Here is a 23461-nt window from a genome sequence, read left to right as displayed (position 1 = left end):
TTTTATTAATAAACGTTACTGAATATCAGTTCTAGTAATGTGCCTCATCTGCCAACCAACAGTTCCCAAACTACTATTGAAATAGTCTTTAAAAGCATTTGTTTTGAAATGCTGCTGCCGAAATGTTCCCACCTGTGTGACGTAAAGGTATCATATTTTCGGTGGGCATTTCAATATCAATATCACCTTCTTCGTGATTAGCAGTAAGTGAACCCCTGAGTAAGTTGTGCAAACAACACGAAACCATAACAATGTCATCTACGAGTGTTGGATGCGTTGCAATAGGTGTATAAAATATACAAAAAGTTTGACATAAAATGCCGAAGGCATTTTCCGAGGTTCTTCGGGCTCGACTTAAACGATAATTAAAAATTTTCTTTTCCCTGTCTGCCTTAGCTTGATCTCTAGGATAAGGTCGCAAAACGTTTTCAGTCAATTTAAATGCTTCATCCCCAACAATGACATGAGGTAGAATAATATCAGTCCTAGGTAAAAGAGTAGGCTCTGGTAAAAAGTTGTTATTGTGTATGAGTTGGTAAATAGAAGACCTCTGGAATATTCCACTATCTCCTTCTTTGCCATAAGCACCAACATCAACCCAAGTAAATTTGTACCGAGCATCAATTAGTGCCAATAAGACAATAGAAAAATATGACTTATAGTTGAAGTATAGGCTTCCACTCCCCTTCGGGCAAACTATGCGTATATGTTTTCCATCAATTGCTCCACAACAGTTTGGAAAATTCCATCTAGCGTTAAAATCCTCAGCTATTTGCTTCAACTCTGATGTCGTAGGCTTTGGCAAATAAATCGGGAGCAATTTGTTACGCAGTTCTTTCAAAACTTCTCTGACGAGTTTACTTATATGGTTATGAAAAATTCTAAAATTAAAAGCCATGGACCGAAATGATTCTCCGGTAGCAAGGAATCTGAAACAAACCATACCTATATGTTTACGCACATACTTTTTCTTGAATCGAGATTTTCTGTAGTTGTTAAAATTATTAGTAAAATACTTACCTCAGGGTTATGGCAAGCTTCTGACAAGGTGAAATAGGATATTTCACAAAGGTAGAGGGCATTGTTGTTATGTCCTCGGATATATATGACAATATACTGAAGAACTGGCTCTTGGTGAGTCTAAAATATTCTTTAAATTTAGTGTCATCATCCATTAAGTGTCTTTGAATCAGTGTATTGAAACATCCCTCGCTTATCCTATTAAGAAAAATTTTATTCGTTTGGCATCGTGGTTTACAGATGGTTGTCAATAAAACCTCTTCTTCCTCTTCCTCCTCTATTAACGCTATTGCAGCCAACACTATATTGTTCATTATGCTTTTCAAATTACAAACACTACATTGCAGAACACAACTATAAATAAATACCGACTCACACTGCAATGAATCGTTTCCACTAATCGTTGCAATTGAGACCATACCTGAACAAATTATCGCTGCATTTACTCGTAACGTTTATTCGCTTCGATTAATCGCTGCAGATAGACCGTACCTTAATGGGACCCTTACCCCAAAAATTGTTGTGCACCTGGCATGTGAAGAAAAATTGGTGCATTCATACCAAATCAAAAATTCAGAACACAGAAGTAAGGAAACACGTCGAAACTGACTTAAATAGGATGCTAAAAGAAACAGATGCAACTGAATTTTTAAGATTAAAAGAAGAGTTTAGAGAATTCCGACCAAAAAAATTTTTTTTTTAATTTATTGTCGGTCATAGTAGAACAACATGCTGTACGCGACTTATTGCAAACATTTGACAATGACAAATTTACACGTTATATTTTAGATAATCTTAAGATAAAACTAATTACTGAAATTATTTCTCTTTTAAAACTTCTTCAGGATATTTCGGAACATTTATCATTTAACTATCGGACTGATGAGTTGATGACACTCAAGCTGTTGAGAATATTTCGAATATTAAAAACAAGTTTATGTATTGCACACTTTTAAAACTTCGCGAAAGATATTTACTCTCAGAAAAAACGCTTTGCACATTTCTGGACCTCAGGTTTAAAACAAAATTTTTCAAAGACGATAAATTAAAATCTGTAAGACAACAAATTTACACTGAATGCAGTGATGGCTAATATTACGTACAGTAGGGTGATTTGAAAATGTCATGCCAATAAACCCCGGTTTGGGATCGGTAGGTACTCGAACCGCAAACATCTGTGGCAATAAACTAAACTTGGGTACACAAAATAATTTTACTTTTCAATTTGAATCCAACTGCTTAAAATAAGATTTAATTTTATAATGTTCTTAGTAATTTTAAAAATCACTATGTTAATAAACCCGTTAATCCAATAATTCTATTCTAATGAAGGTGTCGTTTAATTCTCAATGTGAAATAAAACTGATTTCGAAATTAATAAATATTATACAATAAGTGAATTAAACCATTATTTATTTGCGAGAAGAAAATTTAATACCACGAGCGCAAGCGAGTGGATTAATTCTTCGAGCAAATTAATAGGTTTAATTCACGTGTCGTATATATTTTTTTATTCAATTTTGACCAAAATTTACCAAAAAATGCAGGAAAATGTTAAAATTAACCATTCGGTCCATACAAATATCACATGCGAATCAAATTTCCATAACAACGAGTTGTTTATTTATTTGCAAAAGTGCGAGAATTGTAACGCGTATGGAAAAAATGGCTAGAATCAGCGATTTTAAAAAGAAAAACCAGGTTTTGGTGCCTGAATTGGTCATTCAAGAAGCTTCAGAAGCTATAAATAAAGTGGTGCCAGCAAAATCTAAACAATTATACGAAAAAGAGTATTCAAATTTTTGTGAATGGAGGGAGCGGAAGGATGCAAAAGGAGTAGACGAGAGAATAATTTTGACTTATATTTCTGAACGATCCAAAAATGCAAAATCTTCGTCATTGTGGGCGTATTATTCCCAACTGAAGAAAATGTTATCTGTTAAAGAAAATATCGATATAAGCAGGTTTGTGAGGATTATATTGTTTATAATAAGTTTTGAACTAATAAATAATTGTTGTAGATTTCATCAGGTATCTGCTTTCTTAAAACAACACTCTGTAGGGCACAGACCAAAGAAATCTAAAGTCTTCAGCTTCGAAGAAATGTAAAAGTTTTTAGACACTGCTTCAGATGATGAATATTTGCTGCAAAAAGTGGTTCCAATTGTGGGAGTTTTTGGAGGCTGTAGAATTGAAGAATTAGTTGCCATGTCAGTTGATGACGTCGATGATCGAGGCAACGTAATTGTGGTCAATATTCCTGACACGAAGACTTATAAGCCAAGAACATTTACTATCATCAATGGAAGTAACTCTATTCCTGCCATTGAGGTTTTTCGCAAGTACAGAAAACTACGACCCGAGAGTATTTTACACAAACGGTTGTTTATCAATTAATGTAAACAGAAATGGACAGTGCAACCAGTTGGGATAAATACAATTTCAAAATTTCCCGAAAAAATTGCACGATTTCTTTGTCTTCCAAATCCAGAAGAATATACCGGACATAGCTTTAGACGTTCAAGTGCAACTTTACTGGCAGACTCTGGAGCCGATTTAGCAGTGGTAAAGAGACACGGAGGATGGCGTTCAAATAGCGTTGTGGAAGGATATATAAAAGATTCCCTTAATAATAAAATTGAAATTTCAAGGAAAATCATAAACCATTCTTCAATAATCATTCAGAAATTGTTAGATTATTTGAAGACACCAGCTCAGTTGTTAAACCTAAACGTGTCTATTTTCCTGTGCGACACAATGACGCTTTGGTGCAAGTTGTGAGAAATGCGGTAGAAGAAGATTCTAATGTTAGCACCAGGATAATAGCACGACAACATAATATTAGCAAGAGTTCGGTCCAAAGAATTTTAAAATCAAATAAATTTCATCAATATAAAATATCATTACATCAAGAATTGCGTCCTGGTGACTATGAAAGCCGAATGGAGTTTTGCCAACACCTAATTCATTTATTATAGGAAAATAATGATTTACTAAATTTTGTTTTGTTTTCGGACGAAGCAACATTTAAAAGCAACGGATTGGTGAATAGGCACAATATGCATTATTGGGCAGTTGAAAATCCACGATGGATGCGACAAGTAGACCATCAAAGAGTATAGTCTCTGAATGTTTGGGGCGGCATTCTTGGACAATTTGTTATCGACCCATTCTTTTTTGATGGCCATTTGAATGGAGAGATGTATCTCAATTTTTTGAGGAGAAGTTTGATGGACATATTAGAAAATGTCCCTTTAAACAGAATAGGGCAACTTATATTCATGCACGATGGAGCTCCTCCCCATTTTGCACGACGGGTTCGGCGCCACTTAGACCGACACCTACCGGAAAGGTGGATAGGACGTGGAGGACCCTTGCACTGGCCAGCGCGCTTTCCTGACTTGACACCATGTGATTTTTTTCTCTGGGGTGTGGTTAAAGAAAAAGTTTATAAAACGACACCCACAACTGTAGACGACATGAAGGACCGAATCAGAGCTGCTTTTGCTGAGATAACACCCGAAACCCTCATACGAGTGAAACGAAGTTTTAGAGACCGGTTGTTGCTCTGCTTGCAAGCAAATGTCAATGTGTTTGAGCATTTAATGTGTAAGCATTAGTTCCACGTAGAAAATGCTTTATTATTACCTATTTTTCAGAAAAATTCGTAATTCTTCTAAAGAAGATAATTCGAGACAGTTTTTTATGGTTGCACGCAGTTTTTTGTTTTTAACACGACTTTCTTGTTGCTGGTTGCTGCTATTTATTATTGTTGTTTTACCAATACATTTTTTCGGTAATGCTTTTGATTTTTGTGGTTTATTTAAACGTTACCTCGAACATTTTCGAACTTCACAGGTACTTAACAGGTAGCTAATTTACAATCTCACAACACCGCTTCATGGATGACGATATTTCACTCAAAAAGAAACATTTTTTTTACGATTTTTAAAAAAAGGTTTTAAAGAATCTGCATTACTTCTGTTAAAACGAAGTTTGCTAATACGTTAATGTAAACTTGCTTCTTCTAATAATATGCAGTTAAACAATTTTCCAATTTTTTTTCTTAATTTTAAATTAATTATTTCATAAATGATACGTTCAAAAAAAACTTGTAGCGCTAAAATGTGGACCTTTGGTTCTAAAAGGTGTAATTTAAATTTTGTTTAAATTCATTAATAAATAAAAAAGTTATGAGGGGGGTGCCCTTTTCGGTGGGACACCCTGTACAGTCCAATCATCAGATTACAGCGTTAATAGCGAAATTGATAATTACATGCACACTCCTACAATAAGCATAGATTTAGATCCATTACGTTGGTGGAGGGATAACAGGAAACGTTACTCTAGAATATCAAAAATTGTAACAAAGTACTTGTCAATTCAAGCTACAAGCGTTCCTTTTGAAAGAGTTTTTAGTAAGGGAGGAGCTATTGTTACCGACAACAGGGCCTCTCTTTCGGGGGAACACGAATTAGAACAACTAATTTTTATTAGGATGAATGAAGCTTATGTTCCATAATTATTTACATCATATATTTTTTTAATTAATATTTTTTATTGTGTTGTAAATCAATTTATCAGTTTTTTTTATACTTATGTTAATATCTTATGTTAAGTTAAAGAGGGTTATAAAAGATGTTCTTTGTAAACAAACTATTTTAGATGAGGGTTGTAATTTGCATATTAAAAGCAAGCTGTTCAAGTTAAGTTGGTAAATCACATATGAAAACGTTACTTAAAAAAAGGTATCTGCTGCAGCTGCATTTTTAAGAGCTTTTGCAAAAATCAACATCTTTCAAAAATCATAACCCTGGTTAGTATCTTTAGCTCATTACGTTTCTTGTGTCTCTACAGGGTTATTCATATTTATGAAACAATAAATGAACCTCAAAAAGGACTTATAAAATGATGCCAATTGAGATTATAACTCGTGTCCTATCGAAACTGATAAGAATTTTACACCCCTGGGAAGTAGAGGTATGGAAAGACGTTTTTGCACCGTAATTTTGGAACCATTTGACCAAATATTACAAAACTTGGTAAACTTTCTAATGAGAATATGCCTTTTAGTCTGGTAATTACAAAAACCGAAAAAATCTACCCAGTTTCCGGTTGCAGCATTTCCGGGTCACATTTTTTGTGTTTTTTAATTTTTTGCCCGCTTAACACTACTTTTTTATTGCTTAAATAGATAGAGTAATCAATTGCGAATAAAAAAGGTAAAACCTTCTACACCGCTAAAATGCACCATTTAATAGTTATTTTAATTTCAACAGAGGCTTGCACCTAACGAAAATAAAAAAAGTATGAATTTTGAGCAAACGATATCCATAGAAACGAAAGTGCATCTGCACTCAAAGCGCTGTCAAGTTCTGTCAGGCACTTGTCAACTTTAACTTTGAACAATTTGGGGCTCTAAATTGAAAATATTTAATAAAAGGGTTTAGTTCAGTCTCTTAACATAACCTACAATAAATTTAAACTACTCTGGTAGCATTTTTCTTTGATTAATTCACCAAAAATTCGCAAAAAGTCATTGATCGTTACCTGATTATTTGTTCTATTCGATACCTTTATCACACCAAATTCCAAATAAAGACATTAAGATTCTTAAAAGTGCACCACTACTAGTTACATGAGTGCATTTACTCACTTGTCTTCCAGACACTAAATGAACAACACTCAGTTCACTACTAATTTGCATTATTTTGTAATAAAAGCAGAGGAATTTTTGACTGAATTGTTTGCATTTTGTATTTTTTTCTTTTAAAAATTCGGCAAACGATGTCCTCGAACGCCTGCGCCAGTCTTACGTACGACATAACTTGTAAAAACTCAAGCTTGATCTTGATAATTTTTACAAGTAATTTTGTACGTACGACCGACGCAGGCGTTTGAAGATCGCTTGCCAAATTTTTAGAAGAAAACAATAAAAAATGCAAACAACCCAGTCAAGAATAAGAGTACTTTTATTACAAAATAATGTGAACTGAGTGTGGTTCACTTCGCGACATTGTAGCGTCTGGAAGACAAGCGAGTAGTGCACACACGTAACAGGGGTGCACTTTTAAGAATCTTAATGTCTTTATTCGGAATTTGATCTGATAAACGGTGATAAACCTACCGAATCAGGTAACGACTAATGCCCTTTTTTTTGATGAACTAATTAATCAAAAATGCTACCAGATTAGTTTAAATTTATTGTAGGTTATGTCAAGAGACTGAACTCACCCTTTTATTAAATATTTTCAATTTAGAGCCTCAAATTCTGCAAACTTAAAGTTAACAAGTACCTGACAGGTCTTGACAGGGTTTTGAGTGCAGATGCACTTTCGTTCCTACGGATATCGTCTGCTCAAAATTTTGATTTTAGTCAAGTGCAAACCTCTGTTTAAAATTAAATAACTATTAAACGGTGCATTTTAGCGGTGTGGAAGGTTATATTTTTTTTATTCGCAACTGACTACTCTATCGATTTAGGCAATAAAAAAGAGGGCAAAAATTAAGAAAACACAAAAAATGCGACCCGGAAATGCTGCAATCGGAAACTGGGTGGATGTATCCGGTTTTCATAATTACTAGAATAAAAGGCATGTTCTCTTTAGTAAGTCTACCAAGTTTTGTAATATTTGGTCAAATGATTCCAAAGTTATGGTGCAAAAACGTCTTTCCATACCCCTACTTCCCAAGGCTGTGAAATTCTTATCAGCTTCGATAGGACACGACTTATAATCTCAATTAGCATCATTTTATAGGTCCTTTTTGAGGTTCATTTTTTGTCTCACAAATATGAATAACCCTGTACAAATTATGGGTCTACAAATTTATTTCTCTATTTTTCCAACTACATTTACCAACTGGATAGTTTCCTCATTTAATTCATTTATCAGAATTTATTATTCTGTATTATATTTAATTTTTTATTACAACTTATTATTTATTCTTTCATTCAATTGTAATTAAGTTAAGTTCAATGTAAACATATCACAGCTGTGAAATGGCCTTTTAATTTGATATTGTTTCTTATTACCAAATTCATTTTAATTTACTAATTATTATTTATTATTATTATTTTTCATTTTGAATTAAATTTATTTTGATCAAGGCCTGTCGTTTTCGTAATCAGCATTCAGTAGCTAGCTGACAAAAAAAAAGCTACTTGGCGCCCTTAACTAGACCCACGACTCCGGCTCCCCTGAACCACCTCTGAGTCCGGAGACGGTGTACCTATTTAATAATAATAATAATAAAAAAAAATAGCGTGACACAAATTTGTGGGACTACCCACTCCTTATAGCCCCATCACGGCTAGACGATACAACTAAATAAGGAAAACAGAGAGTGTAGCAATAATTAGTACGGGTAGTTCATAAGCGCTCCACCAATACCCTTTTGGTAGCGCCACTTGCACCAGCGGCCGCAGCCCCACTACCCCAACTAGCCCTTTGCGCAGGCACCGCCTTCCGCAAACCCAATAAAAGGACGACCTCTACCCTGGACCCAACAGATTCAGTCGAGCATCCTTCGGGGTCCAACTGAAAACAACTTGCGCCTATCTAGGATTTTCTTTGGCCTTGTTCGCTTAATGTTATACAAATAAACGTTTTAACAAAAAACCAAACTCGTTTGGAGTATATTTCCCGCTCCCACCAATACTGTTACAAATTGACGCCCAACGTCTGGGCCCGAAGTTTCAACATTCCACGACGACATCAAAGAGTAGAAGCACCTCCACGGCGAAGTCCACGTTTGAACGAGATGGCGATCCAGATGACGCAGGAGCAATTTCAACAATTGCTGCTGCAAATCCAAGGAATGGCGGCACAAGCACCAGCACCTGCACCAGCACCTGGGGCACCTCGCGCTAACCCCAGGCATTTCACACAATGTGTGGCAAGATTCGATGGCACCAGGTCGCACGCAGCAGTTGAGGAATTCATCACAGCGGCCACCATATTCAAAGAAGTGGAAGGCATAGAAGATGCCGAAGCACTTGCAGGTCTTCCTCTGCTTCTGATGAAAGAAGCCAATCAATGGTGGAGTGGTGTAAAGAATAACGTCGACACTTGGGATGCCGCCATGCAGCTAATCCGGAACGCCTTCGCCCCTCGTCGCCCAAACTATCGACTATTTCTGGAAATCTTCGGTGAACCCCAACCAGAAGGAATGCCCCCGGACAGATATGTGACGATCCAACGGGACCGCCTCGCACAGATGACACGCCATCTTGACGAAGAATGGCAAATTGACGTTGTGTACGGCCTACTAAGACATAAAATTCGCGACAAAATTCCGCGCAGTGATATTGGATCATTTAACGAACTTTTGAATCGCGCGCGAGCAATCGAAGAAAACGAAAAAGAATCGGCCGCGGGCCCGGTAAAATCCCAAAAAACGAATGGGACCACGACCGTTAAAGCAAACGGCGGGAAAAATCGCGCACGGTGTAGTTTCTGTAGAGCATTTGGACATGATGTTGGTGAATGTAGAAAACTAAAGACCAACACCACTTCCGGACCACCTTCTGCACCAAATGCAATAGTGCCGCGAGTGAGTACGGACATTCGGTGTTACGGATGCCAAAGGCCGGGGGTGTTCCGACGCAATTGTCCGGATTGCAATCCACCTACTGCTCCAGTAAGTGCTCCAACCACGGATCCAACTGGATTCTGTGCAATAAACACAAGCATTCAACCTCGGCGTCGGCCAACGGTTAATATAGAAATCTTGGGCATCACGGGAACCGCATTGTTGGACACCGCCGCCGGCAATAGTGTGGCAAGCATAAGCCTGTATCAACACCTCCGACAAGGTTGTACTCCACGTAAAGAAAAAGTGGAAGCAACTCTTGCGGATGGTGGAACCCGCCTGATGGAAGTCCCCACTGTAACAACTAATGTAAAGCTGGCAGGCAAAATCACAAAAACCACTTTTATCGTGCTCTCAACCTCAGAGGATACAAAAACTTTGTTGGGAGCCGACTTTATTGAAGACAGTGGAGTGATCATCGACCTAAAGCGTCAGCAGTTTTACTTCGAACAAAATCCAAATGAAAAGGTTGCCTTCGCTAACGATTGCGCCACTCCCACCGATGAAGACATTCGTACCGTGTTCCAAGCAACAAAGGTAGAATTTCTGTCACCCTTGGACCCCGAATATATTGCTAATGGATACGGCCCTCCACCACCCGATAATTCAAGTATGATACCGTCCGTAATTACTCCCGGAGGTACGTGGAACATTTATCAAGCTCCCGGTGGCGCCGACTACATGCTACAAGATGCAAACGAGATGCTGATGCATTACGACCAGTATCACGATGAATACCAGACCGATCTATTTGCGACGATCCCTTACAAAACGGAAATTTGTTCATTGGAGCTTCGCCCTACAGAAGGTCAGTTTTTAACCACCACGGAGAAGCATAAAATCAACCGGTTAGTGAAGGAATACAGAGACTTATTTGCGGAATTTGGTCCACCAACCCCATACGCCACCCATCGAATTAATACCGGTGACAGCCTCCCTGTAGCAGTACCTCCATATCGCCTGACATGTGAGAAACGAAAGGTCCTCCAAATGGAAATAGAGCGACTCCTTCAACAGGGTATCATCGAAGAATGTGATAGTGCGTGGGCGTCTCCCGTGGTAATGGTACCCAAAGCCAATGGGACCATTAGGCTATGTGTGGATTACCGTAAACTAAATGCTGTAACAAAACCAGATGTCTATCCACTTCCTAGACTGGACGATCTGTTACACGCAACTGGAAAGATTGGTTGTATTACAACGTTGGACCTACAGGCCGGCTATTGGCAGATCCAGGTGGAACCGGGAGATAGGGATAAAACATCTTTTATCTGCCCTTTTGGACTATATCGCTTCACACGGATGCCATTCGGTCTACGCAATGCACCGGCTTCGTTCCAACGTTTAATGGACAAATTTAAAACCGGCATTCCCGACGTTCCCATACTGGCATACCTGGATGATCTCATTATAATCTCCCCCGATGGTCATACACATATTCGCCACTTGAGAAGTACTTTTGACCAGTTACGACGCTTTCAACTACGCATAAACAGGAACAAGTGCTTGATCGGATGTTTGGAGGTACGATATCTTGGACATCGTATCTCTCCCTCTGGCATCGCCCCAGATGAAAAGAAGGTGGAAGCTATTAAACAAATACCACCTCCACGAAACCTGAAGCAGCTGCAGTCCTTCTTACAAACCTGCTCTTGGTTTCGCCGATTTATTGATCAGTTCGCATCCGTGGCACGTCCACTAAGTGAACTAACCAAAAAGAACGCTTCTTGGAAATGGGGAAACGCACAAGACGAGGCATTCACCACTTTAAAGGAAAAGTTGACAACAGCTCCTATATTACGAGCAGCCGATCCAACCCAACCGTTTATCTTACGAACCGATAGCAGTGCTTATGCACTCGGTGCGGCTCTTCTCCAGGGGGAGGGCCCCGACGAGAGACCCGTTGAATACGCTAGCCGCTTGTTAACTTCATCGGAACGCAACTATTCAACCACGGAACGGGAAGCCCTCGCCATCGTATGGGCCATTAGCAAATTCAGAGGATATGTGGGGGAAAACTCAACAACCGTAATCACCGATCATCAACCTCTGCGATGGCTCATGTCGCTAAAAACTCCTACGGGACGGCTTGCTCGATGGGCTCTTCAGCTCCAGCCATACAATCTGGTAATCGAATATACACCGGGAAAAGCAAATACTATTGCCGACTTTTTGTCACGACCAGCAACTGAAGAATCTAGTATGATCTGCACAGTCCAAATTGATTTACCGGCTCGCTCGGACGCCGACATTCGCAACGAACAATTAAAGGACCCAGAAGTAAAGAAGATTCTCGACGAATTAATGTCCTCAAATCCTGAAATCGCTCAGCCCTGGTCTTCTCGTGGATACGTCACGAATCGAGGTGTGTTGTACCGCTACTCCCAAGCCGATGATTATGAAGAGGCCCAACTCGTAGTACCACATCATGAACGTCTCCATATTATGAAACAACACCATGACTCCCCTACCGGCGGCCATTACGGCGTTGACAAAACCTACAGTAAGATTGCCTGCCGCTATTACTGGCCTGGTATGAGAAGAGATGTTTCCGACTACCTGCGCACTTGTATTGCTTGCCAGCGATACAAGGCCTCTAACCTGAAACCCCCAGGACTCTTGCAAACCCCGGTACTTCAGCAACGCCTGGAAGTTATTTCGATAGACTTGTTTGGACCTCTACCCCCTTCCAATTGCGGAGAAAAATGGATTTTCATAGTGGAAGATACATGCACTAGGTGGGTGGAACTATTCCCTCTTGTTGATGCAACTGCCGAGATGTGCGCTTGGACTCTTCTTAATGACGTGTGCTTTCGATATGGCCTACCTCGACGCATAATCAGTGACAACGGATCACAATTTGTGAGCGCCATAATGCAGAAACTCACCTTCTGCTTAGGAATAAGCCAATCCTTCACTCCAGTTTATCATCCGGAGGCTAACCCAGTAGAACGGAAAAATCGGGACCTTAAAACGCAACTCGCTATCCAAATAGGCGACAATCCACACTCCACTTGGCCAGAAAAGCTTCCGACCATACGCTTTGCTATGAATAAAACGCCCTGTTCCAGCACTAGTGTCACTCCTGCATTCCTGATGTTTGGACGAGAATTACGAACCGTCGACGACGTCACTAATGATTTACGACACATAGTTGAAAGTGAGACCTTTGTGGCCGAAGCCACACCGAAACTTTTACTGTTGAGCGATACGTGGAAAAAGGCTAGAGAAACACATGAAGACAAACAAGATCATCGGAAGGAAGCCGCTGATCGCACCCGAAGAACAGCCCCCGAGTTTCAACCCGGAGATTTGGTTTTGGTCCAACTCCATACTCTCAGCAGTAGCGCCAAAGAATTTAGTTCGAAACTGGCCCCAAAACGGGATGGTCCCTACGTAATCCTACGACGGCATGGCCCCACTAGTTATGAAATTGCAGCCCAGGATCAACCAAGTCAAACACTAGGGACATACCACAGCTCTCAACTCACACCATACCGCGGCCTGGAAAAGGAAGTGCCACCCCCTGTTGTGCCTATTCGCCGGCGGGGACGACCCCGAAAACATAACGTCCAGAACCAGTGATCGGGACGCTTCACATGGTTCTGAGGGGGAGAACTGTAGCAATAATTAGTACGGGTAGTTCATAAGCGCTCCACCAATACCCTTTTGGTAGCGCCACTTGCACCAGCGGCCGCAGCCCCACTACCCCAACTAGCCCTTTGCGCAGGCACCGCCTTCCGCAAACCCAATAAAAGGACGACCTCTACCCTGGACCCAACAGATTCAGTCGAGCATCCTTCGGGGTCCAACTGAAAACAACTTGCGCCTATCTAGGATTTTCTTTGGCCTTGTTCGCTTAATGTTATACAAATAAACGTTTTAACAAAAACCAAACTCGTTTGGAGTATATTTCCCGCTCCCACCAATACTGTTACAAGAGGAAACAAATTCATCCAAAATGAATTCCCGCCGAAATTATCGTAGCAATTTCAGGCAAACACACGCGTACAGTGACCATAACCAACTGTATGAAACACAGCGGCAATTGATTCAAGACCAGAATGAAGGGAGGGTTCAAAGACCTCCTTCCAATAGATATCGTGGTGGTAGTCGAAGAGGATACAACGAGAAGAGAATGACAGAGATAAGAAAGACCAAATCTCAAATTACTGAAAATGATTTATGCGAAGAACTGAGGAAGAAATTGTTTCCAGGGACTAAAGAAGAATCAGCTCAAGATAGGCTTGAAAGTTACTCCACATTGAAAGCAATCACTATCACAGTAACAACAAGAGCGATTGGCTTTGGAGCTATGTATGCATTCCGTGCTATATTTTCTTTTAATAATACACCAGTCAACGGAAATAACTTCGACTTTACTGTTGCGGATCGTCACGATTATGTAAGAGAGATTAACAAATTAACGGAAGTGTTCCAAATCGTGCGGGACAATCTGCATAACTCCTATAACAAAAATTCCCGTCGTTATAACGCCTCTCGCAGGGATCTGTCATTTAACGTGGGTGATCGAATTTGGCGTAAAAATAAAGTATTGTCTTCCGCTGGACACAAATTCACTGCAAAATTAAGCCCTAAATACGTCCCCGGCACGGTTACAGAAAAACTTTCAAATCTCGTGTATCGAATTCGGAATGAAGATGGTTCTAACGCCGGAAACTGGCATATCCAGGATTTAAAACAGTACCACGTAGATGACTCAGATTCGTCCGGAAGCGAAACTCAAGACGAGATTGACGAGAACGACAACAATCCCGAACATGAATAACTTAATATTCGTACCATTAAAAAAAAATAATTTACTTATTCCAATAAATTCCAATTTTATTTCAAAGATTTTGTCTTAAAAATGCCCTTTTTGTCCCTTTATTTAAGTCGTGCAAATTGTCTTAAGAGCACACACTCTGTAACTTCCATCTCAATTAATTAGTAAATTGTTTTCACTTACCTCCCTATTAACTAACCATCGACACAATAAAAGTCCATTTGCACAAAGCCACATTTTCAAAATGTAAACAAACTTAACCCTTTCCACCTGTCGTTAAACACCAATTTCGTATGCGGCTTTCAAGAACCAAGTGCGCGCTCTCGGAGGATCTTTGCGATAAATTCAAAATTTTTCATTTTCTTTTACATACACCGATACGGGCCACGTTTCGCGCCAAGAAAACGAGTAGGGATAAATCGTTTGACTTCCTAACAACCTTCCTTTTTCGGCTGCGGTCCTCGACGAGTACAGAAGCTCCCGTATTAGTCCACGTGGAAAATTTACACTATCGTTTCTTTTACCTTTCCGGATCTCGGACCTACCGTTTCGTAAATTACCACATAGTGACTTATTTAGAAATACTGCATCTTTCTTTTTCGTCGACCCGCATTACACCCGTCGGGATTTATTGTACAAATTGATTTCTCTATTTTTCCAACTACATTTACTAACTGGATAGTTTCCTCATTTAATTCATTTATCATAATTTATTATTCTGTATTATATTTAATTTTTTTATTACAACTTATTATTTATTCTTTCATTCAATTGTAATTAAGTTAAGTTCAATGTAAACATATCACAGCTGTGAAATGGCCTTTTAATTTGATATTGTTTCTTATTATCAAAGTCATTTTAATTTACTAATTATTATTTATTATTATCATTTATTATTATTTTTTCATTTTTGAATTAAATTTATTTTGATCAAGGCCTGTCGTTTTCGTAATCAGCATTCAGTAGCTAGCTGACAAAAAAAGCTACTTGGCGCCCTTAACTAGACCCACGACTCCGGCTCTCCTGAACCACCTCTGAGTCCGGAGACGGTGTACCTATTTAATAATAATAATAAAAAAAAAATAGCGTGACAGGATATAAGTGGGTACAAACACAAATATGTGTTTTTTCAACTGTCGATGAATTCATACGTTATTAATTATTTAACCGATTAATCGATTAATCAGAATAATCGCTAATCGAAATAATCGAAATTATTTTTAGAATTCGATTTGAAACTCACATTTTTCGTCAGACTACCATTGCCATTGCCTACCATTGCCAAATGGTAACACGTAAATAAGATCATTATTTTTTAACATAAGCAAATGTTTGCGACTATACCGACTTTTAAATAGGCACAGTTTCATAAAATTAGAAACGTGAGGTGCGTTTTGCATTAAAAACATCGTAAAAAGGACTTACCCTTACGGCATCTTTTGAAGCCCTCTTCTTAAAACAGACTTTCTATAACAAAAGAAGCAATATTAGTACAAATTACATATTCAATATCAAGTTGTTATAAAGTAGTGGGTAAAAACTAAATAAAGAAATAGTTATTTTTCTACTTCGGTACTGCGGTCGTGACGATTTGCAGTTTGTGTATCGTAATATCCCACGGAGTTCTATAATAATTACACCAAAAACCAGGGTAATTTAGTTAGTTGGATAATGTTGACAACCTCGTTTTTTGACAATTATCTGAGAAAACCGTCGGTGTCAATAGACACCTGTTTCAAGTGCATAATTTAATCAAATGAATCAAATACGAACACGTTTAGAGGCTCTTGTACTATCCAGTATCCCTGATATACACTTTACACCTCTTAAACGAGAGAAAAAAAATATGAAATAAATATATTCCACTGCACTGATATCCAGTCTCGCTAGGGAAAAAAAAATTTCTATTAATTTATTTGTCCAAAAAAAAAAAACATTTGACCAAAAAATCACATTGGCTGTTTTTTACATCACTGGGTCGAAAATGCGAAATAGAATTAATTAATAAAATTTGATTTGAAAAAAATTGTTAGAATTTAATTAAAAGCCATTTTGATATTACTCATCGGGACTTTCAGTCTAATTTATAAGGGAAAAAATTGAGTAGTCATAAATCTCCGCCACTACCTACCCCCCGACTGCAGAAATTTTACAACTAGCGACCCCATCAGGCGGTTTTAAAGCCAGGACCGGAATAAGCACACTAACGTGTTAAAAATGTTTTTAATAAAAAATTACATCAAATGTTCAAATTGATGACCATATTGGTCTAAGCACAAACGAATTCATCCTTTGAAATTTCCATGAACGCTTGCAAGATTTAAAGATTAACATTTCATTTACAGTAAACAGATCAAATAAATGGGAATGCGGGCCTGAAAAAATTCTTACCAGTTGCCTCAACCTTCAAATCCAACAAAGATCGCGTGCCAATTTTACGACAAATGCTATGAATTTTTGAAAACCACCACCCTGATAGAGACCTCTTGTGGAAGTGATTTACAATTTTACCAAAATTCATGAGAAAAAAGCTGCCCCAATATCAAAACAGAAATTAAAAATCAACGACACATTTTCTCAAAAATTTAATTAGGCACTTCTATGCACTACCTCAAAATACACCTATGGGGATCAAAGATCGTTGACATTAGACTATAGTTAACTAAGCGAAAGTGAAAAAACACACCATACAAGTAATCATTTTAAAAATTGGTCAAATCGTTCTTTTATACAATAAAATCACATACGATTTTTTTTAGAATTTTAGATAAATTTACAAAGAGGTGAAAAGTGCCTGAATGTAAAACTTGACGAACCCGGTGTAGTACCTTCGAACATCTTTCGAGTAATGTAATGCAACCTAGTTTTTTGACAATTATATAAGAGATCTTTCCGTAATGACAGATGACAATCTGTCAACTACTAATGATTATTAATTTAATGTCAAGGCCAGCGCGCAAATCCTGTCAACTGCTACAAAATACACTAAATTACGAAATTAATTTAAAAAAAAGTGCAACGTAGAAAAAATATTGTATGATATCTCGTTTATAAAACATTTTGTCGCACTTACCCCATTATGGCACTCCTCCCTGGTCTCATCGTACCCTAAGTTTATGCGTGCGACAAAATGCGTCTTACAAAACTCGTTTCGTAATATACTACTACATTATTCGTACGGTAAGTGCATAACGTGTTTCCACGACATATTCAAAGAGGACGATTTTTTCATTTTTTATGTCGACAGTGCCCTGTGTAAAAATTTTATTGCATTTCTTTATAATAACAATCCCTCCAAACATTTGGTGAATATCTACAAAGTGTCGTCTACGATAAATTGTTTGTACTTTTTGTCAATACTGACGTACAGGCTGTCCCACCGAAAAAGGCACCCCCTCGTAACTTTTTTATTTATTAATCAATTCGAACAAAATATAAATTATACATGTTTGGACCAAAGGTCCACATTTTAAAGTAACCATTTTTTGAGGAGTTTACCATTTGTGATATAAAAAAATAAAAATCATGGAAAAAGACGCAAAATCCTTAAATTGCATATTATTAGAAGAAGCTATGTTACATAGCCGTGTTGGCAAACGTTGTTTCAACAAAAGTAATCCAGATTTCCTTAAATTCTTTTTTAAAATCTCAAAAAGTGAAAATTTTGTATGAAATTTTATCGTCCATGAAGCGGTGTTATGAGATTGCAGTAAACAATTACCTGTTGACAACTACTGTTGACAACTAATTTCAAAAATGTTATCAAATCAAGAAAATCGAGAAATCATTTTAGTCTACGGTAAATATGGTAGAAATTCACTGTGGATAAGTGAAACACATTTCCAATAAATTGTTTTGGTGAACGTTTAGTGTGGCATCTCGCATCTTCGTGTATCGTATAATCGGGCCATTTTTCTTCCAAGAAAAACAAGCAGGAGGCCAGCATTTCGCTAAAAGTCAATTTTTTTCTCCCTATTTATTGTTGCAATTTATGATTTTGGAAAAACTGATTACCTACCTTTAAGGTTTCAATCTTTCATACATTTTGTATTGTAGTTTATACACCGAAAAGACTCCTCTACTATCTCTATCATTCTGCGAAAATTGACACTAAACCCAAAATTATGCAAGGCACAATTTCTAACCATATTCATTGGGGTAAACCTAACATTCTTTCCTCAGCATTTCTTAGGCCTAAAAGGAATGCCACGGAATAGCAATAATGATCGTTCTCTGCGCTAATGTCAGAGTGACATAAGTTGATAACTGGGATTCAACTTGCAAATCCTAATTTAAATTCGGAAATAAAATTAACTAGACGCCCTCTGGTGATGACTTTTGAACTATGTCGAAAACAGTAACGCAATTTTCGTTAATTCCACATTTAATTGACATCTAATAAATTGTTCAACAATTTTGCGTGTATAGTGTTAATTGCTTACATTAGAGAGAATCACTTTAAAAGTGCGTGGTGGTAAATACAAGCATTGACTTTGGTTCTGCGGTTTTTCGTGGTATAAAGTGTTTATTGTTGGAATTTGAAGGTGGATAAAAAGTGAAAAAGATTTAAATTTTTATTACAAATTGTTATCAAACAGTTGTCTAATTAAAGACTATAGCAATGGATCACAGCGAACACAAAATTGGGCTCAAGAAACCAACAAATTAGTGAAGTTTGTGAATTTTAGGTTAGAATTTTTCCATTGATAAAATCATGAAATACTTCGATAAATCAACAAAACTACAATTAAGATTAACAACTGCTAATACACTTAAACGTAAATTATGCCAAAAGGTAGGCTTTTCAATGTCCTTGTAATAATTTTCCAATAAAGAAAGTGAACCAAAAAATCATTCGTTATTCGTGTTTTCCTCGTCATCTCTAGTTTGTCAACATTCACTTCTTCCACCAAATATACAATAGTCATTCCGCATTGGCAATGTAATAATTGTGAACCCTCAAAATTCGTACAACGCTCAAAATATCCGAATAAACATTTTCCCGGCATTTATAGTTACTGTTTTCGACCTAGCTCAGTGGCGCCCCCAACGGTAACTTTACTTCCAAATTGAATCAAAGGCGTAAATGAAATGTGTTTCTTGAGTTGCATCGCTAGATCGTCAGGCTCTTTATTTTATCTGATTCGCCCTGTATGTAATCGGGCCATTCATTTTTGATGGCAACTTGAATGGTGAGATGTACCTCAACTTTTTGAGAAGATATTTGATGGACCTATTAGAAAACGTCCCATTAAACATAATAGGGCAACTTGTGTTTATGGACGATGGAGCTCCTCTCCATTTTACAAGACGCGTTCGGCGCCACTTAGACCGGCACCTGGGGGACCCATGCACTGGCCAGCGCGATCCCCGAATCTGACGCCATGCGATTTTTTTCTTTGGATTGTAGTAGTCAAAGACAAAGTCTACAAAACACTAGCGGCTAGCCCCCGCCGGTCTACAAATGTTCGCTCAGTCGAAATGTTGCGAGCGAGGTCGGAACAGTACGAACAGACCATAACGGATTTCCATTTCAGCTGGGCTGGTTAAGTCTAAAGAGTTTTCTGAGTATTTCAAAAATAATTACATTAACAATCGGCATTGATGGGCATATTGGAATAGTGGAAATATGTTGCGCGTGGCTGGGGCTTCGCCCCAGTTAACTAAAAGGAAACAAACCCCACGATCAATTAAACTCGAAAACGTGGAACTCGAAACGTGGAATAGTGTTTTTTTATGGAGCTAGGGTGGCGTACAGTTCATAAACATAAACACTATTCCACGTTTCGAGTTCCACGTTTTCGAGTTTAATTGGTCGTGGGGTTTGTTTCCTTTTAGTTAACTGGGGCGAAGCCCCAGCCACGCGCAACATATTTCCATAAAAACCACTATTCCAATATGCCCATCAATGCCGATTGTTAATGTAATTATTTTTGAAATACTCAGAAAACTCTTTCGACTTAACCAGCCCAGCTGAAATGAGAAGTCCGTTATGGTCTCCGTTCGTACTGTTCCGACCTCGCTCGCAACATTTCGACTGAGCGAACATTTGTAGACCGGCGGGGGCTAGCCGCTAGTTACAAAACGGCATCCACAACTGCTGATGACACGAAGCAACGAGTCAGGGTTGGTTTTGCGGATACAACTCCCGAAACTCTTAAACGAGTAAAACGGACTTTTAGAGACAGGAGAATTTTTTTCTGCATCGATCTGTATTAATTAGCATTCCCTATACCTATCCGTGATAATGATAATTTACAACTTATGTTGTTTTTTTCGACATTGTAAAAATTTTTTACTAACCACAGCTACTTTTGCATAGTTTGCCATAAAAACAATAAAACACCGTTTTTATCGTTAAATTAGAACACAAACCTGCTATTGCAACACATTTTACCTTCGACCATATATCATATAGACTCGCCGTAAAGCGAGTTTGTAGGCAGGTTGTTTGAAGCCAACATGTATGGGTGCGAGGAGTGAGGGGCAAGAGGAAGCTTACTCCTTGTTCAATGGCAGCTCGTAGTCAAGGGGCAAACAATTGAAAAAACATTACAAGTTTCAGAAATAATTTAAGTTTTCGAGTTTCAAAAAAATGCCTTAGTTAAAATACTTCTAATTCTATCTTATGACATGTCGTCAGAGTTGTAATATTCAAAAATATTCAGTATCAAAGCGGAAAATCAGAATACGTTACAACGCCACTGGTGTGTTTCCAGATTTAGGTTAACACGTCTATTTTCTTACTTACGGATGACATTACCGATGAATACCCCTTGTGAATACTTTCTCCTGTATATTTCGACGCAAAAACCAGATTTTACCCATTCACAAGTAAATTTAAGCCCAAAATTCACAATTTTTCCCTTTAATCACAATCGTGAAGCACGAAGTTTGACGAATATTAACGAAACACTTGGAAATATTTTGAATGGACCAATCAGAGAAGGGGTACCTAAGAGTCAAATTCGCGTACCAAGCCTTATTTCCCCTTGCCCCACCTGCACATGTTGGCTTCAAAACAAATCTCACCTTGCCCAGTCTATATGATATATGGTCGAAGCATTTTACCAATAAACACACACTATCACACCGGTCACTTCTCTAACCTAAAAGTGAAAATGGAAACAACAAAATTGTGGCGGGAACATAGTTTTAAATCAGTTGTATTGCAAATTTACATAAATTGTGTGAATTTTCCAAAACAAAACATTTTACAAAGATTTTGTTTTCTAAAATGATCTGAATAAACACGTCGAGCCTTGAAATCAAACCTGTGGATTTTTTGTTGTACTCACCTTCTGACGAAGAGCACACCACGTTCCTTCCATCTAGTACTTCATTACTTGGAACGATCGAACGAAAAACACAAAACATAACGTAGAATTTTTAACAAACAATTCACTGAAGCACAAACTAGAAAAACAAAGAATTTTTGTTGCCACAACAAAACAACGTTGTCCTACAAGAATAACGTTTTTTTTGTTGCCAACATGTGCCAAAAATTTCCCAAAAACACCCCGCGAATTTTGATTTGAATCATCTGGCTCAAACGCAGAGTACGTATTACGAATACATTTTATTCCGTAACTTTCTTAACGGGTTGTTAAGAATTAACACTAGTTAATCGTAATCGTAAATCATGGAATTTTATTGGTTACTGTTATAGCATCAACCTTTAAATTTTAACGGTTTCATTACAGAATACGCGCTATTTACTGCTAAAGTTATTTTAAGCAAAATGTCAGATCCAGTGAGCAAATTAAATACCGGGTGACTACATACTACATAGAAAAAGAGACTATTAAAGATTGCGATTCTTGATGTCAACAAAAAATTCCGGACACCTTGAAAATATCTGTTGCGGTGCATGAAAAATTATAAAAACTTTTATGTTGGGTTTTACCAAGAAACAGCATCTCACAGGCACAGGGCTAATAGTATTTCATTTTTCGTTACACTTATACTTACTTATTAATTATTATTTATTATTCATGAAAAAATAACATGCAACAAGTACTAGATTTTTTAGTTTTCAGATTTTTTTTCTGAATTAAATAAAGCAATGGCAGCATTTTAAAAGATTTCCTCCCCTACAGCCCTATAAGTGTCAAAAATGTTACTTAAACGGCTGTAAAACACTAAAATGACTTAAAAATGACAAAACATCTACGCTTTTAACCCCTTTAATCAAAGTCTGGAACATATTATTTTAGGCAACCCATTCCCGATATCTTCCTTTGGATATTATATTTTTAATAAAAAATAAGTGTCATCTGAGAGAATTGCATTTTTCTCAGGTTTCATATTTGAGTTGTGAATTTTCGAGATGCGAGAAATTTTTTCATCTTAAAAGATAGACCTATATTTACTGCTATAAAAAACTGCTAACTATAAAAAAAATATTTTACTGAATTATTTTTTTAAATAAGATTGATGAAAATATAAAATGGTTAGTTATTAATAATTAGATCTCTCATTGAAACTACAAATTACATTAGCTACCAATTTTTTTAAAGTGCATAAATAATTTACAACTCATTTTGAGAGAAAATGCGACGTTGGCGTTTTTATAATTTTGAAACAGCTAATACATAATCGAGACGAAATGAAGCTAATAGCTTAAATAAGATTTTGATGCAAGAATCATTTTGATATCATTAACACTCAACAAGTTATTGCAATTTAAAGTTACCACGATATGCACTTGAAGTGGCAATGCTGCGTATTTGCCTTTGTACTCGTAATGTCGCCCAATTATCTCAGTTTTCTTTTCTCAAAACTAAAAGTTGTGTATTTACGTTGAAAATTACATTCTTTGAGCAATCTTTTGCAAAAAAACGAAGTTTCTAGCTTTGCCCACAAGGAATATATGACGATGTAAATTAAATATTTGATCAATTTTAAGTTTTTCAAGAATTTCTACAAAAACGTCTTTTTCACGATGAAGGCAAGTCCAAGTCCAAAATTCGGATTCGAATTCAGCAAAAAATTTTACACAAAAATATGTCTTTAGTAAACGAGTCCGTTTTTAAGGTAAGTTTGCAAATTCGTTTTAAGATT

The 23461-nt window shown here is 37.4% G+C and overlaps 1 protein-coding gene and 1 long non-coding RNA gene across 3 annotated transcripts; one reads left to right on the top strand and one right to left on the bottom strand.

The window, feature by feature from the left end:
- Window positions 1-64: 64 nt before the first annotated feature.
- Window positions 65-22010, bottom strand: LOC107398439 (uncharacterized protein). Of its 2 annotated transcripts, XM_064357490.1 has the most exons (5): window positions 21470-21659; window positions 20774-20795; window positions 15824-15865; window positions 1021-1642; window positions 65-929 (listed from the first exon to the last, which is right to left on the bottom strand). In XM_064357490.1, exons 4-5 carry the CDS (start codon window positions 1437-1439, stop codon window positions 89-91), a joined length of 1260 nt encoding a protein of 419 aa, XP_064213560.1. In that variant the 5' UTR covers window positions 1440-1642; window positions 15824-15865; window positions 20774-20795; window positions 21470-21659; the 3' UTR covers window positions 65-88. The 2 variants fall into 2 exon arrangements, with proteins under 2 accessions (XP_064213560.1, XP_015837964.1); XM_015982478.2 differs by lacking the exons at window positions 20774-20795; window positions 21470-21659 and adding an exon at window positions 21697-22010.
- On the top strand, window positions 2674-4865 carry LOC107398438 (uncharacterized). Its single transcript, XR_010334633.1, has 3 exons — window positions 2674-2984; window positions 3042-4629; window positions 4680-4865. It is a non-coding gene; the product is annotated as an uncharacterized LOC107398438 (long non-coding RNA).
- Window positions 22011-23461: the final 1451 nt, after the last annotated feature.

This window comes from Tribolium castaneum, chromosome 6 (assembly GCF_031307605.1).
Source record: "Tribolium castaneum strain GA2 chromosome 6, icTriCast1.1, whole genome shotgun sequence".
Taxonomy (NCBI): Eukaryota; Metazoa; Arthropoda; class Insecta; order Coleoptera; family Tenebrionidae; genus Tribolium; species Tribolium castaneum.
The sequence above is the reverse complement of the archived record's forward strand: the minus strand, read 5'-3'. Positions and strand labels throughout refer to the sequence as shown.

Excerpts from the sequence above, each read along its gene's own strand:
- LOC107398439 (XM_015982478.2), bottom strand. The coding sequence starts at position 1,439 with ATGGTCTCAATTGCAACGATTAGTGGAAACGATTCATTGCAGTGTGAG. Across the intron at positions 930-1,020 it reads AAGCTTGCCATAACCCTGAG|ATTCCTTGCTACCGGAGAAT; the intron begins GTAAGTATTTTA and ends GGTTTGTTTCAG.